Source organism: Macaca mulatta, chromosome 1 (assembly GCF_049350105.2).
Source record: "Macaca mulatta isolate MMU2019108-1 chromosome 1, T2T-MMU8v2.0, whole genome shotgun sequence".
Taxonomy (NCBI): domain Eukaryota; kingdom Metazoa; phylum Chordata; class Mammalia; order Primates; family Cercopithecidae; genus Macaca; species Macaca mulatta.
Genome location: NC_133406.1, coordinates 164686305 through 164704416, shown reverse-complemented (window position 1 = coordinate 164704416; position 18112 = coordinate 164686305). Strand labels below are relative to the sequence as shown.

Here is an 18112-nt window from a genome sequence, read left to right as displayed (position 1 = left end):
TAAGCCTAGTACCCAATAGTTATTTTTTCTGCTCCTCTTCCTCCTCTCACCCTTCACCCTCAAGCAAACGCCATTATCTGTTGTTCCTATCTTTGTGTCCATGAGTTCTCATCATTTAACTCCCACTTCTAAGTGAAAACATGCAGTATTTGATTTTCCGTTCGTGTATCAATTAGCTAAGGATAATGGCCTCCAGCTCCATCCATGTCCCTGCAAAAGATGTGTATATATATATATGTATATATATGTGTATATATATATATAGCTGCATAGTATTCCATGATGTATATATATACCACATTTTCTTTATCCAATCTGTCACTCATGGGTATTTGGTTGATTCCATGTCTTTGCTATATTGTGAACAGTGCTGCACTGAACATTCATGTGCATTTGTCTTTATGGTAAAACGATTTATATTCCTCTGCGTACATACCCAGTAATGGGATTGCTGGGTCGAATGGTATCTCTGTTTTCAGTTCTTTGAGGAATTGCCACACTGCTTTCCACAATGGTTGAGCTAATTTACATTCATACACCAACAGTGTATAAATGTTCTTCTTTCTCTACAAGCTCACCAGCATCTGTTGTTTTTTGACTTTTTAATAATAGCCATTCTGACTGGTGTGATATGGTATCTCATTGTGGTTTTGATTCACATTTCTCTAATGATCAGTGATACTGAGCTTTATTTTCATGTTTGTTGTCCACATGTATGTCTTTAGAAAAGTGTCTGCTCATGTCTTTTGCTTACTTTTTAATGAAGTTGTTTGTTTTATTCTTGTAAATTTAAAAACACTTTCTTGAACAGCGTGCTAGCAGCAGTGAACAGAAGCATAGACGTGGAATTTTTTTTTACAGTTGCAGTCTTGCTCTGTGCCCAGGCTGGAGTACAGTGGCACAATCATGGCACACTGCACCCTTGAACTTCTAGGCTCAAGTAATCCTCCCACTTTTCCTGAGTAGCTGGGAGTACAGGCATATGTCACTATACCCACCTAATTAAAAAAATTTTTTTTATAGACAGGGGTCTCGCTATGTTGCCTAGGCTGGTCTTGAACTCCTGGCCTCAAGCAATCCACCTGCCTCATCCTTCTGAGTCACTGGGATTACAGATGGAAGGTTTTCAAAAGGAGTTTAGTATGAAGAATGCCGTATATGCTGTTGCCAGTGCTTGCAACATAGTTACTAAAGACATGGTTGTACATGCCTGGCACAACCTCTGGCCTGTGATGCTGTTCAATGATGATGATAAAACAAGGTGGTGACTTTGTAGGATTCCATATGTCAAGTGAGAAAAAATTATGTCTGACCTCCCAAAATATGCAAAATGTATACTTCCAGAGTCTGTCAGTAAGCTGGAAGAAGTGGGTGTTGAAGTTTGTATTTATTTATTTATTTATTTATTTATTTATTTATTATTTGAGATGGGTCTCACTCTGTCACCCAGGCTGGAGAGCAGTGGTGCAATCTCAGCTCACTGCAACGTTTGCGTCCCAGACTCAAGCCATCCTGCCACCTCAGCCTCCTGAGTGGCTGGGACCACAGGCATGCACCACCATGCCCAGCTAATTGTTTGTATTTTTGGTAAAGATGGGGTTTTGCCATGTGGACCAGGCTGATATTGAACTCCTGAGCTCAAGCAATTTGTCCACCTTGGCCCCCAAAGTGGTGGGATTACAGGTGTGAGCCATGGCGCCAGGCCAATTGACATTTTTAACATCAATAATGAGGCTCCAGCTGTTCATTAATCAACAGATGATGAAATAGACAAAATGGTTCTGATTCAAGGTGATCATGACAGTAATGACGATGAAGATGGTGTTGTAACACTGCAGAAAAAATGCCTATATATATGGTAAAAATGTGTGATGGGCTTGTTGAAAATCTACAGTTTTTATTAAGCAAAATAAAATTCCTATTTTTACCATATAAGAATGGAGCAGCACACATTCATAACAGAGTAAGAAATCATGTCAGTTATAAAATTAAAGAGAAATTTCTATGACAAAAACCATTATTAATGAAGCAGATGACTCTAGAGGAAACATTTTAAAAAGCTGGCCAGCAAAATGCCTCCGTATCCTTAGCATACCCACTTCCTGGTCCCTTAACTGTTTCTGATGTTTAATCTCACTTAGAAAAATAAAGTACAGCTTACTGTAACCTCTTAATCAAAATATAGCATCATAGGTGGATACTGAAAATTGTTAGTTGTTGCTGTTGTTTAAGAGCTAATGCAGGTACTCTGGGGGTGCTACCGTGCTGTTACCCTGAACACATTTTTTCACTGTATTAATGGTATGTCATTTTTTTTTTTTTTTTTTACTGTTAAGTACTTATGGGTAAATAAATGTTAAAAAATGATTGCTTATTGGTAGCATATAAATTCAGAGTTGGGAATGATAGTGATGCCAAACAATCACAAATAAGTGACTGAAATAGTGACACATTTGCTTTCTGGTGGTTCCATGTACACAGACTTTTATGCACAAAATTATTTAAAGTGTTGTATAAAATTACCTCAGGCTATGTGTATAAGGTGTACATGAAACATAAATGATTTTCATGTTTAGACTCAGGTTTAATCTCCAAGATATCTCATTGTGTACATATGCAAATATTCCAAAATCTGAAAAAGATCCAGAATCTGAAACTTCTGATCCCAAGCATTTTGGGTAAGAAATACTCAACCTGGATTAAGTCAGGGGTTGGGGAAGGAGCATACAATGATATAAAATTATTTATTTTAGATACTGGCAGGAAATATACTGTAATATTTAGAATGTTTGTCTTTGGAATGATAGGTTTAATTTTTTTCTTTCAGTTTTGGTGAATTTTTTAGTTATCTGTCTGTGCATATTATTTTCTGTTCATAAGCAAAAAAAGTTATTACCATTGCTTCATATCAAACTAAAAACAGAGGTAATAGTTAAGCTACATATACTTTCCCCTCTTCTTTTCTGTTTATTTAGTTAGTGACCCCTCATAGTTTTCATTAAGCAAAATAAAATTCCTATTTTTGCTATACAAGAATTGAGAAATTACTCTATTTATGAATATACAAAGCATTTTTTTGTTTAATGTATATCTAACCTAAATTTTGGAATTATATGTAGAGTACTCTAAATGTACAACAGTAGTTGTTTAAGTACCTATATCTATAAGTAGTAGGGTGTTAACAATTAGTAGGGAGGCAAGAAAAATAAAAATTATAATAAGCAGTGAATGGCACTTATTAGTCATGTACTCTTTATCTGGAAAAAGGGAAAGATACTGTCTATCCTCAGCTATATAGCTAAAAATATATTTTATGGGGATATAAATGAGGAAATGAAGAAAGCACTTGGTAAACTATAAAGTATTAAACAAATGTAAAATAATATGTTTGAATGATCTTGTAATTGATTATCCTTAACTTTTTTATTTTATTCTTTACTAGATTGCTATGAAGAACTGTAACACACCTTTATTAAGAGCTTACTATGGTTCCTTGGAAGACAAGAGGTCTTTGTCACTCAACTGTTATTAAAAAATAAGATTATTCTCCTCTTCCTGATCATAACCGATTTTAAATACTCTAGTTGTATTCTATGGAACAATTACTTGAGTTTTGGTTAACAGAATCTTTAACCTATTCATCAAAATTCTAATTGTACATTTCATGTTATAAGTACAATAAATAGGGTAACAACACATTGATTATTTGTGTTAAAAGACAATTAGAATAGCATGAGAACTTGAAATCCATGCACAATTTTAATATTTCTTTTTAAAGCCATTCTCCATGGAAAGACTTGCAAATAATAAAAATATATTTCTTCATTTTGTTAAATCATGAAGGGTCTAATGTAACAAAAAATAATAGATATAAATATTGAATACAATCTAAATACTGTTTAATTTTAACACTATTAAATTATTAGCAGTAGTTGTGGACTGAAGAACTACTGGTTCAGTCCAGACATTGGTTCTGAACTTAAAAGATTTGTGATACCTAAGAACTATTCTTCTATTAATTGAAGAAATATACCCTGTGTGAGGTCACACATTGAAGTTAATAATAAAACTGGCTTAATTACAAATAAAATATAGAATGGAATGAAGGAAAAGTTGAGGAAAATATATGTTACCAGATTTCTGGTTTGCATAATCACTGCACTTTACCACTGATAATTGTGAGGTTCCTGTTACGCTGTCTACATATGTGTTTAGTGACCATTGCCTCTACTGAAGGCAGGGATCATATGTTATTCTTCTCTGAATCTCTTCACCTAGCGAAGTGCTTGATACATGGTGTAAGTTAATGTTTATTGAATGAATGAGCATGAAGCTAGAATTTTTATAACAGTTCTTTAGAGATATATTTTGTACCCACAGGCACATCAGTATATGTAATTTGTGAGCTCTATTAGCAGATGTAGAATTTGTTCTTGGAGTCCTGATGCTGTTTTAGACTAGTCTTGACTGATGAAACAGTTTAAATATGAAATAGTCACAGCTCTAACTTAAGTAAATTTAAATATTTGTTGCTTAATTAGTTATTTCAAAATAACTTTGAACAAAAATTTGCTATCATCAACTGTGATTCAAATTATAAATTAAAATAACTCTTTGACTTATTGTCTATAATGTTCTTCTTTTGGCCTTAATATTAGGTTTGGAATCATACTTGAAAAGATTAAAACAGTAATTAATGATGATGCAAGATACATGAAAGGATGCCTGAACATGAGGACTCAGAAGTGCTATGCAGTGAGGTCTAACATAAATGAATTTCTTGACATAGCAAGAAGAACATACACAGAGATTGTAGATGACATAGCAGGTAGTTTATTTATTTGATAATGTTTTTCTGTTTTGTAGGGATGAAACAGCCTTTTCAGGACATGCTGTCCTTTTTTGCTGCTGATGACTAGCCATACGTATTTTACATTTATTTTTTGTTACCAAAACATAAGTTTAGCATGTAGTGCCATTTAAGGAAACAGCATATGTGGCAGCCTTCATACTAAACTCCTTTTGAAAACCTTCCATTGCCAGGTGTAGTAGCTCAAGCCTGTAATCCCAGCACTTTGGGAGGCCAAGGAGGGCTGATAGCTTGAGTCCAGGAGTTTGAAACCAGCCTTGGCAATACAGCTAGTCTTTTGTAGAGACAAAACGTTGTCTCTACAAAAACTGAAAAAATTTGCCACTCATGGTGATGTATGTCTGTCGTCCTAGCTACTCAGGAGGTTGAGGTAGGAGGATCACTTGAGCCCAGGAGGTTGAGATTGCAGTAAGTTATGATTGTGCCACTGTGCTCAGGCTGGGCGACAGAGTGAGATCCTGTCTCAAAAAAAAAAAAAAAATTATTAGAGTTTGAAAGAGCAACAAGACCTCTTATTTATGTATAAAACAGTAAGAATTTAAAAACCATATGACTTTAAAACAGAGTGGTTTTCTCATTAAAATTTATTTATTTTGTTTTGTTTTTGTTTTTCTTGTCTCTGGTCACCAGGAATGATATCACAACTTGGAGAAAAATATAGTCTTCCTTTAAGGACAAGTTTTAGCTCTGCTCGAGGATTTTTCATCCAGATGACTACAGACTGTTTAGCCCTACCTAATGATCAACTTCCTTCAGAATTTATTAAGGTTCATTTTAGAGTGGTTAGGAAATTATTGTTGCTGATTTTATAGAATTACATCTACGTATTTTGGGGACTTCTTGAGGTTTACAAGCCAAATTTCTGAATGTTCGATATCTTCTCCTATTCCTACCCACCTACCTAATTAATATACTAATCTAAGAGTGATTTATAAGCTTTTGCAGAAATATCAAACTCAGTGTTTTCCACAGTTCTGGGAGCCTAGTGTAAGAAAAAAAGGAAAATGAAGAAAGAACATCCAAAAGCTGTTTATGAAAAAAGAAATTAGGAAAATACCACACCATTTGCCTGTTAAAGGTTTAAAAAGTCCTGAAGTAAAGAAATCTACTTAACTTTAAAAAAATCTAATATTTCCAAATCTTTGTACCACAGGAATATTTTTTCCTATATAGCTCCTTTACAATATACCAGTTTGGGAAAGTCTAACCCACTCTAACCTTTGTTCTGTCTGCTTCCTGGGGGTACTTTTTGATAAGAACAAACCATTTAGCTTTCAGGCTTTTAGAGCTTGAGTAAGATTAGAGATTTGAGTTGAGGTTCAGATATAGGACAAGAGCTGCAACAGGGGTCGGAGATGGAGTGAGGATCTCTGATGTCCATCATGCATGTTACTTGGTAATAAGATGTAGTGTTTTTAACATTTTAAGAACTATCAGAATAGTCATCCCAGATGAACTAGGTCAAAATATCCTGCTTTAAAAAAATGAATGTATGGGTTAAAAAATTTGGCTTTATCCTTTGAAGTGATCTTCCTTTTATGTTTCACAAATGTTATTTAGAACTTTCTTTGTGATACCGTATCTCAAAGATTAAAATGATTAACTTAAATATCCATATTTCTGTTCTTTAAAATCTTATGTTATATTTCATAGTAGTGTGCACTTATCTTGACATTTGTTTTTTAATCTCCCAGCAGATTTCTAAAGTGAAAAATTCTTATAGCTTTACATCAGCAGATTTAATTAAAATGAATGAAAGATGCCAAGAATCTTTGAGAGAAATCTATCACATGACTTATATGTAAGAGCATTTGAAATATTTGAATATTGAATTAAATTGGTTTAATTTGAGAAACTGTTACAATTGTATTAGTTTAATTGTTATCTAATTACAGACAATTGTAGAATTAAGTATGTTAGCAAAGGAAGTCTGTCTTTGTGATTAGAATCACTGAGCCTCACGGAAGCTTCGGGGAAGATCTAATTGCAAACAAATACTATTATAATTGATATTTCTGTAATATGCATTCTACCATGATGTAGAACGTGGCACATCATGGGCTTACCTGGGCTTCATTCAGTTTATTCTTTTTCTATGGTCTGTAAGTCCTCAGCTCCTTATACCTTGATAGTAATAATTGAATAGCAATATCACAATAGTGTCAGTTCTTTTGCTGGTCATGAAATAGCAATACAGCCAGAAAGAAGAAGTAAAAGATTTAGAACACTTATTAGGCTGAGGTAATAAAGAGAAAAGTTGGGCTTTCAAGACAATTTCAAGGCATGTACCACAAACATTTTAATATATAGTAAGTTTTGGGTACATATTTATCTTTACAAGAGAAAAACTTTTTGCACTATATCACAGTATAACTCTGCCTTATAAAAAAAATTATATTATTCAGATATTGTGTCTGTGTGCACGTGTGTGATGAGAGAACAAGTGCGAAACAGAAAGAAAAAATGGGTGAGAGAGAAAATGCATATAGCTTTTGTGTTGAACTTAACATTTGCAAATTCATAAAGTGATTAGCAAATGGGATGCTTCCAAGTATAATGAGGGCTTGATTTGACCTATATCAAATATTTTAATAATAAAAACTTATTTTATTAATATCACATAAAAGCAGTTATTTCAAAAATGTGATGTTAATACACCAGAATAGATTCTTTGCCACTAAGTAGCTGTGATCTTGAGTAAAAACTTCAATTTCCTCATCTCTAAAATGAGACAGTCGAACAATAGGCTTTATGTATAGTGTATAACTCAGGTGTGAATATTATTTTACTTCAGGCAGTTGAATTTAATATTATTTTACACTTACAATGTGTGTCCCTTTTGAAAAAACATTATTACATGTCTTACCAAACATGTGTTTTCAGGATAGTGTGCAAACTGCTTAGTGAGATTTATGAACATATTCATTGCTTATATAAACTATCTGACACTGTGTCAATGCTGGATATGCTACTGTCATTTGCTCATGCCTGCACTCTTTCTGACTATGGTAAGTTGCTTTCTTTGGAATAAACATATTGCATACTTAAATTTGTATTCCTTTCAAACAATTTGATATAATAGTTATGCCATTTAAAATTTTAACTTGAAATAGAGTCTCTTGCCTCTGGTCCTAGACAAAGACACAAAATAAAGAAAGTGAGATTACCCTTAAAATTTTTTTTTGAAGTAAAAAATTTTTCTCTCAAAAATTGGCAAACCAAAAAGAAAAAATTGCAAGAAACTAAAGATTCCCTGAATAAGAAAGACTGCAAGAGCTGTCTCCTTGGTAAAAATGACTATGATCTAAATTTATAAAGTTCAAATCTGAATACTTATTAGAAGCAGTGTGATAAATATTAATAGAGAGAAATGCATCTCCAGAGTGAGCATTTTAATCCACTAGCTCCTTAGATGTGAACATACCAAAATTAGGAATTATGTAATTTATTTTTATATCCCAAATCTATACAAAGGCCATGAATATAAATGTTAAGTAATTTTCTCATGTTAAATGAATACTTGGAGTTAGTGCTTTGACATTTCTTATCTAACTTACCAGTTATTACCATACTCCAGTATGCAAATTTACTGGACTAGTATGTGATAATTATGGTTGAATAATTGTAGACTTCATTACATTAAAAACATTGAAATTTCTAATGTAAATCAGCAGTAAAATTCATAAAATGTTATGTTAATTTAGTTTTATGGGAAGTATCTAAAGATTTTTTCATATTTCTTAGGGAAATATTAACTTTTTATATTGGTATTTTATAGGCCAAAACTTTTCAAACTTTTATATCTCCTTTGGGTCAAAACTGTACTTTAGGGGTCAGATATTCCAATGGTAGTTTTTTTTTTTTTAACTATTAAGAGATTTAGTATTGCTTCATTTTAGTTTGAGAAGGATCATTCTGAAACTCCATATCTATAAAGAATGAATTTTTGAAAATACTTAAAATTTTTTTTCTAACTTCACTTTTATGATGAATGTTTTCAAGTTTATCTATGCATTTTAGATAAAGGTATGTAACATTTTGGTTTTCACATATCCTTTCACCCTCTTCCTCCTCGCCTCACCTCAGGTGATATCCATAGAGACCTGATCCTTATTTGTTTCTATAAATTAGCAAATTATTTGTGTTGATCTTCTCTATTCTCTGAAATTTCCTTTTATACAACATTTCTACATAGGCTTATAAATAATTATTTTTATATTTGAATTTATTCTATAATCTTACCTCAACTTATAAGCTAGGTATTTGAAACCAGTCTGGGCAACATAGCAAGACCTCATCTCTTTAAAAAAAAGTGATGAGAAGCTGTGGCAGGTGCCTCTATTCCCAGCTACTTGGGAGGCTGAGGCAGGAGGATGGCTTGAACCCAGGAGTTTGAGGCTGCAATAAACTATGATTTTGCCACCGCTTTCCAGCCTGGGTAACAGACCAAGACCCTGTCTCTAATAAATACATAAATAAATGCTAAGTGTGCCAAATTTGAAATAATATTTAAAGTAGGGAAGTAGTGTTTAAGGTAGAGTAAGTAAATGTGCAACTCTATAGTACCAGTAACAAATTATGATTTTTTTTTTTTTTTTTTTTTTTTTGAGACGGAGTCTCGCTCTGCCGCCCAGGCTGGAGTGCAGTGGCCGGATCTCAGCTCACTGCAAGCTCCGCCTCCCGGGTTCACGCCATTCTCCTGCCTCAGCCTCCCGAGTAGCTGGGACTACAGGCGCCCGCCACCTCGCCGGCTAGTTTTTTGTATTTTTTAGCAGAGACGGGGTTTCACCGTGTCAGCCAGGGTGGTCTCGATTTCCTGACCTCGTGATCCGCCCGTCTCGGCCTCCCAAAGTGCTGGGATTACAGGCTTGAGCCACCGCGCCCGGCCGCAAATTATGATTTTTAAAGTACAATCAATGAGTACTTGGTTCTTTTTTATTTTTATTTTTATTTTTTTGAGACAGGGACTCACTTTGTCACCCAGGCTGGAGTGCAGTGACACAGTCTCAGCTCACTGCAGTCTTCACCTCCCAGGCTCAAGAGATCCTCCTATCTCAGCCCCACAAGTAGCTGGGACTACAGGCATGAGCCATCACGCCTGGCTAATATATATATTTTGTAGAGATAGGGTTTGACCATGTTGCCTAGGCTGGTCTTGACCTCCTGAGCTCAAGCAATCAAGCAGTCTGCCCTCCTCGACCTCCCAAAGTGCTGGGATTACCAGCATGAGCCACCATGCCTGATCTACTTGGTTCTTTTTAATTTACACAAAGCTGAAAATTTTATAAACTATTTTAGAGCTCAACAATGGTAAAGAACTAAATTCTAGAGTTCTCTAGAAAGTGAATAAAAGTTGTGATAGTGATTAGAGTGTGTCTATTATAATTTAGAAGAATTTGGGTGGGGATTTGGGATAATATAATACCTTAATGTTATTATTCCAAAGTGACCAGTGTGAAAATCACTAAGATATAGAGAGTACATACACACTACAAAATCTTTGGATGCAAATATATTAATCTTTAAAAACCATTCTATTTTTTTTTTTCTTAAGTTCGACCTGAATTTACTGATACTTTAGCAATCAAACAGGGATGGCATCCTATTCTTGAAAAAATATCTGCGGAAAAACCTATTGCCAACAATACCTATATTACAGAAGGGAGTAATTTTTTGATAATAACTGGACCAAACATGAGTGGAAAATCCACATATTTAAAACAGATTGCTCTTTGTCAGATTATGGCCCAGATTGGTAAGTTATAGCTTTATTTATAATGACCAGTTTGACACTCTTTTCAGAATGCTTTGTGCCTAATTTTTTTGGGTCCATGTGCCTAATTAACCCGAGAACAGTTTGGAGCAGATTCTGTTACCTAAAAATATTACAGTGTGTCTGTTGTGTACTATTCAATATTCATTAAACTTCATCCAATTTCAATTGCATTGCACTAAAATGTTTTTGGGATACTACAAAAGTGGGATCATTCTTACTATAACTATTAAAGTTTCATCAATTATTACTAAACTGAATCATGCAATTATTTCTGGTTCAAAAACAAACCTTGTGAGAAAAAGTGAAATGAGTAGGTTAAGCTGTTGCCTTTAATAACCCATGTGAGTTTTTTCCAAAATTATTAAATATAATATTGAGCAGAGAAACATTTCCCTTAACTTGAGGGGTACCAATAACTTGACTATAGCAGTTGATATATTATACATACACATGTGCATATATTTATCTAAATGGCTGTCACTGAGCCAATATTGTCACCTATTTCTTAATATGGATGCACAGCTTAACTCCTATCTCTGAAAACTGGATTTCCTTGAGAACTGTATGAATCAGAGATGAGATACTTGGCCAAAATGAACTGATTCTCAAGCAGGGGTGGTTTTGATCCCTTACCTCCCAACTCCCAGCATTTGGCAATATCTGGAAACATTTTTGGTTGTCACAACTGAAGGGAGTGTAGAGTCCAGGAATGCTGTTAAACATCCTACAATGCACAGAACAGCTCTCCCTCTCCACACTCCCCAGCCTTCCTCACCCCACCATACACACACACACAAGAAAGATTTATGGAGCCCAAGTTACTAGTAGTGTCATGGGTGAGAAACTTTGGTCTAATGTAATGATTTGTAAGGAGAACAAAGCAATAATAATATTGGTGATACAGTATAAATTCACCCTTAGTACTGGGACAATCAGAGATGCATGAGTTAATGAAGAGTAAATATTTTATTGATTTTGTAGGTTTATTGGAAATAAAAGGACATTTTAGCTAATTTCCCTCCCCTTATAAGAATACTGACTGCTTCATGTAAGACATAATACTTCTATTTGAATAGCTATGAGGAACTCTGTTCTATAAAAAAGCAGGCTGTCCAATTGCTGGACAGCCCTAATTTAATTAGAGTATTCATTACACTGAACTGAAACCCAATTTCTATAATTTCAACTCATTTATCTTTATTATTCTATATACTACAGAATAATCTAGTATTTATTCCCAATATTAGTTCTTCAAATACTTAAAGATAATGATACTTCTCTTGTCACTGACCGTCTTAAACCTCTGAAACACCTGAAACATATATAATATCTCATATAGTCTGACCGTAAGACACGAGTGGGACTTGAAAGGCATGGAAGTTAGGACCATAGACTTGGAAGGTAGATCTAGCTTGTCAAGTTACTAGCTGTGTAACCTTAGGCAAATTGCTTAACCTCATTAAGCCTTGGTTTTCCTATCTGCAAATAAAAACTATGGTAACACTTACTTCTAATAATTTTTATAAGGACTGAGGTAATAAAAATAAAATGCTATGGATTTGAGGGGAAAGTATGAAAAAGAAGGAGACTTCCCAGGCAGAGGTAAGAGCATGTTCTAAAACTCAGAAGAAAAAAAAAAATACTATGATGTGCCCAAGGAACTACAAAAAAGTAGTCCAGAGGCTTTGTACTTCCTTTGCTTCATAGAGCAAAGAGTAACTGTAAGGAGTAGCAAGGTATAAAGTTGGAGAGATGGGCAGTAATTAGGTCATGGAGGGTTTTAGGTATTTACCTGAGAAGATTGAGCTTTATCCAGTAATCTGTAGGGAGCTATTGAAGACATTTAGTAAGAGAATAGTATGATCAGATTTAATTTTTAGATAGATCATTCTAGCTGGTGCATAGATGAGAGCTAGACTAGAAGCAAAAATACCAGCCAGGAGGCTTCTGTAATAATCTAGATAAGAAAGGTTGAGAAACTTTTTGATGGAGGTTAAGAGAGCAGAGAAAATACAAACATACCGCTTAATAATATATGCTATGTCTGTATATATATAAGGTATATATATAAAATACCTTCCATATGTAATATAAATATATATAATATACATTATATATTATATATATATAAAATACCTTATATATACTACTCAGTATATATATACACTCACACTGGGTCCTGAGCCTCCACTTTTCATTTGTAAAATGAGAAAAATAATATGCAATTTATTGGGTTATTTTGAAAATTAGGAAGAGTGGATATAAAAGACCTAGTATGTCGAATGGTACAGGTGCAGTTATTATAATTTCGACTGTTATGATTATTACTTTTATTTTCATTAGTATTAGCCTGACTTTTGGTCTCTTTTCTTGCTACTCCTTATTCCTCAGAGTTAAGCCCTATTCTTTATCCTTATTTTTGTTTTCAATCTTGGAGTAATCTGGCTTTGTTTTTTTTTGCGCCTACTATTTCACAATTTTATCTATACAGAATTCTGTATATGTGGTACGTTTCCCATTCAACTACTTGTATGTTTTATCTTCTTATAATGTTAGAATGCCTTTTAGATTTTATTCTATATTGAGACGGGTGCATTAATCAGATTATTTGTTTTTAAGAAACGAATATTTTAGATGAATTAGCTCAATAACTTCTTGGGCAGAAACAGTCTTGTGGGTGAAAATTCACTTTTTCTTTTTATTAAATGTTTTGCTTTTATTTTGCTTCTGAATGTCTCTGCATGTTTGTAATCACAGATATTTCTTTATATCTTTTTATAATGATTTTATTAACTTCAGCTTTATAGGCATTTGCTTCAGATTTTCATTTCTTTTTTAAATTTATTTTATTTTTGACATAATAATTGCACACATTTAAGAGATACATAGTGATGTTTCAATGCATACCATGTGTAATGAATAGATCAGTATAACTGGCATATTCATAAGCTTTATAAGCATTCCCTTCACATTTTAATATTTTAAATGTTCTTTATCATTCAAGTAAGTTATTTAAAAATTTTATTGAGTTTATAACAGTCTCTTTGTTATGTACTTGAATATTTACTGTCTTATTTGAACTTCCAGATAACTTTGTACAGTAGGTAGGGCAACTGTTTTTTGTTTTGTTTTGTTTTGTTTTTTGAGACATAGTCTCGCTCTGTCGCTTAGTCTGGAGTGCAGTGGTGCGATCTCGGCTCACTGCAAGCTCCGCCTCCCGGTTCACGTCATTCTCCTGCCTCAGCCTCCGGAGTAGCTGGGACCACAGTTTCCCGCCACCACTCCCGGCTAGAACTGGGAAAGTTTAAGTGCTGTTTAAGCTTGTATAATAAGGAATAGGACTGGGGTCATGTCTTCTAAGGCCATATCTAGTGTTCTTTCTACCATATAATCCTTGTAAATAATCTGATAAGTGCAAAATGTAATTAGTACTTATATTTTATAAACACATTTCAATTTATCTTGACCTTATATTTTACAGGATCATATGTTCCAGCAGAATATTCTTCCTTTAGAATTGCTAAACAAATTTTTACAAGACTCAGTACTGATGATGATATCGAAACAAATTCATCAACATTTATGAAAGAAATGAAAGAGGTACCCAAACAAAACTTTTCTTATGTTAAAAACATTAAATTATCTCACTAATGGTCAGTTACTACATAAAATATTTTTATACTAAAATATGCAAATGTGCCTATACCCTTTTCTAAGAGCCAGAGGGCAGTCAGAGACAGCCTCCTAATTTCCAATTTAAGTGGAAATGGAAGACAATGTTTTATTGAAAATACAATTTTAAAAGAAAGAGCTAGTGTTATTAAGTAATAAAAGCGTGCCTAAATGTTTTTATAGGGAATAAGTAAAAGGCTTCAGGAAATGATAACTGGTTCAGTACCATTTTGCATAGTATTTATTGTTCTTTATAGGCTCGATTTTAAAACAAAAGATTACAGTGTTAGAAGGCTTCCAAAAATCATCTTCTTTTTTGTCCTTATAGAAATTTCACTTCCTGTACCAAAGTATCACCTATTTCTGATTGAGCAAACATCAAGTAGCCTTTAGAACTAAAGGAATTAAGTGTAACTCTTGGGATATCTGTATTAAGAATTTAGGATCACTGATAATTTTCTTCAAGTAAATAGGTGGTGACTAAAGTTATCATTTGTCCCACAATTTATGTAATTATTTATTGTGTATTGAATATCTATAACAGATTGTAGCAATATATCAGGCACTTAAGGTATATTTTTAAATCATCCTAGCCCTCAAAAAGCTTAGTGTCATAGAAAGGTAAAATGTCCATCAAAATTACTATTGTGTCATAATATAAGAAAGGTAAAATTCTATTTTTGAGAAAGAAGTTAATAATCTTCAGTGGAAAAGAGCACTTCTGTCAATTTAAGTCTTGGTCTCCATTGGTCATGGATTTAAACTGATTTGTTAAACCAAGAATCAAGACTTAGGTGTTTTTTCTTAAATTTTTCTTTACTTCATCTTTACAGGATATAGAGTAATACTTAAATAAATTTGAGAGATGGTTTTGGATATTTTATAGCAGTAATTGATTAGTCATTTGTGGAGAAGAAAATGACCTTCTTTGTGCTTAAACAGTTAATTTATTGCTTTTCTTCACTGTATCTAAAGCATCAATATTTTAGATAATCATTATTTACTCTATGTTGTCTCATATACATATGCATATGTGTATGTATACATCAGCTATTCTGGAATTATTAGTCATGATATTTTTAGAAAGGAAAACAATATATTATTTTCTGCTCAGCAGGACGTCTCTATAAAGATACATTTCAGATAAACTTATAAAGAGACTGCGTTTCTCCTCATTTTTTCCTGTGATATTGACAGCTGTTTGGTTACAATGAATAAATATTAAAATTATATATTTCAGATAGCATATATTCTACATAATGCTAATGACAAATCGCTCATATTAATTGATGAACTTGGCAGAGGTACTAATACAGAAGAAGGTATTGGCATTTGTTATGCTGTTTGTGAATATCTACTGAGCTTAAAGGTATTCTTTTATTTTAAGTATATTAATTTTGAGTCATTTTATGTATCCTTTTATTATTATTGAATTTTACGGACACCCACAAATAGCTTTTAAAACAATTTAGATAGTAAACACATATCATAGCATTTATATTTTTGTTCCTTCATTTCCAATGAAAGTGGGAATCATTAGTTTGATAGCCATGATATAGATAAGGAAAAGATGAAATTGAGAAATTCAAATAATGTGAAATTAGTCAGTTGGCTTTAATTTCATCAAGTTAAGTAGCAAAATATGAAGGTCTTTCAGTAATTGTCTCCATGTGCAATAATGTTGACTATGATGTTACAACAGGAAGGAAAGCACTAGGCAACTCAGGTAACTTTACAGAAAATCTATTTTACCTACCTAAAATTTTATTCCTTTAAAGAAAGTAGTTTTTCACATATCAACTATGTAAAACATGGATTTTTACTCTATTAAATTAATTTACAAAATATCTTTTTAAATGATCGCTCACAATATATACAGATATGAACAAAACTTAAATAAAAATACTTTTTCTTATTTAAGATACCTTAAAATGTCCCTAAGATGAAGTTATTTACCTTAAATGAAAGTCCATGATGATTTATTTATTTTTATTTTATTTATTTATTTTTTGAGATAGGGTCTCACTTTGTTGCCCATGCTGGAGTGCAGTGGCACAATCTTGACTCACTGCAACTTCCACCTTTCAGGCTCAAGCGATCCTCCTGCCTCAGCCTCCTGAGTAGCTGGGACTATAGCCATGCACCACCACGCTTAGCTAATTTTTGTATTTTAGCAGTGACGAGGTTTCACCATGTTACCCAGGCTGGTCTTGAATTCCTGGACTCAAGTGATCCACTCACTTCAGCCTCTCAAAGTGCTGTGATTGCAGGCTGAGCCATCATGCCCGGCTCATAATGATTTATTATATAGAATGAGAAAAATCTATTTTATACTTAAGGGTATGTGATAAATCAAAAGTAATGTTAATAAATAACATTAGTCTTTGTAATTTTGAATGTGTCAGTTACAATTTCTCATATAAATAAGGTGCATGTCTTACTTAAGATTAAAAGCTAATTAGTGCCTCTGATGGTTAATTTTACATGTCAGTTTGACTGGGCCACAGAGTGCCCAGATGTTTGGTCAAACATTGTTCTGGCTGAGTCTGTGAGGGTGTTTCTGGATGAGATTAGAATTGGTAGACTGAGTAAAGCAGATTGCCCTCCCTAATGTGGGTGGGTTCCACTCAATAAATGCAAGCCTGAATAGAACAAAAAGCCTTCCAAAGAGTAAGAGGAAACTCCTCCTTCTTGGCTGCCTACAATATGGAAGGCAGCCTTCTTTACTACCTTCAGACTCAAACTGAAACATTGGCTTTTTCTGGGTCTGGAACCTGCCAGCTTTGGACTGGAGTTGTACCATTGGCTCTCCTGGACTTATAGCTAGTCCCTTTTAGACCTTGGTACTTGTTAGCCTTCATAAATCACGTGAGCCAGTTTCTCTCTCTCTCTCTCTCTCTCTCTCTCTCTCTCTCTCTCTCTCTTTCTTTCTCTGTCTCTCTCGCCTGCCCTGCCCCCCTCTCTATTGGTTCTCTTTCTCTGGAGAACCTTAATACAAATCTTGGTTCTGATATGATCTGACAATAGTGGTAAGTAAAATATCACTATCATATACTCTTAATCAACTGCTTGTAAGCAGCAGAGATCCAGGTGATTGTATATATGATACTTCTAAACATTTTTGGCAAACTAATGAATATAATGAAATTGGCTGGTTGCTCCTAGTGTCATTAGACAAAATTGGGAAAGCAAAGGATGAACTCAAGGATTCAAATTGCCAGCTCAGGCTCCCACCTGAGGGACTTCCAGGCACCACCCATCACATACCTGGTGAGGGCCTGCCTGTCACTACCTGGAAGAACCAGGCATCACATGTGTCCCTAGATCACAGCAGGGGGTCTGTAAGAAGGGCAGAGTTTCTTAACCTGGGATCCATGTATCCCCAGGGCTGCATGAATCTGAAAACTTGAGTTCAGGAGCCTCAACTTAGATGGGGAAAAAAGCCTCTTTATGGTCACTAACCTCTACTCACAATTGAGCCTTTTCTCCCAGGTGAATGCAGGCAAGGAAGCACACCAGGGTTAGCAGTAACTGTGCTTTCCCTAACTAGTTCTGTGACAGTGGCTGTAGACACCAGGAAATGTGCATCACCTCCTCACTGCTTCCAAAAGCAGGACTTAATTAGCCTTGCTGCTATTTAATGCATTATTTAATGTGTTAACTTAGAAGCATGTGTGTTACTTATCTTTTTAACTAAAAAATTTTAAATAACAAAAAAGCACCAAATTGCCAGCTCATTGCTGCATAAATGACTTAAAAGCACCTAAATGTGCCCTGAAGGAAATTTTTATCTC

At 34.0% G+C, this 18112-nt stretch overlaps 1 protein-coding gene across 1 annotated transcript in view; it reads left to right on the top strand.

Moving 5' to 3' along the window:
* MSH4 (mutS homolog 4) overlaps positions 1-18112 on the top strand; it is a 114621-nt gene that overhangs the window by 76020 nt on the left and 20489 nt on the right. Inside the window, exons 10-17 of the mRNA XM_015142713.3 lie at positions 3443-3507; positions 4659-4828; positions 5501-5637; positions 6568-6671; positions 7754-7878; positions 10425-10625; positions 14128-14246; positions 15559-15687. Of these exons, the coding sequence (XP_014998199.2) occupies positions 3443-3507; positions 4659-4828; positions 5501-5637; positions 6568-6671; positions 7754-7878; positions 10425-10625; positions 14128-14246; positions 15559-15687 (1050 nt within the window). The remainder of the gene's footprint in view (positions 1-3442; positions 3508-4658; positions 4829-5500; positions 5638-6567; positions 6672-7753; positions 7879-10424; positions 10626-14127; positions 14247-15558; positions 15688-18112) is intronic.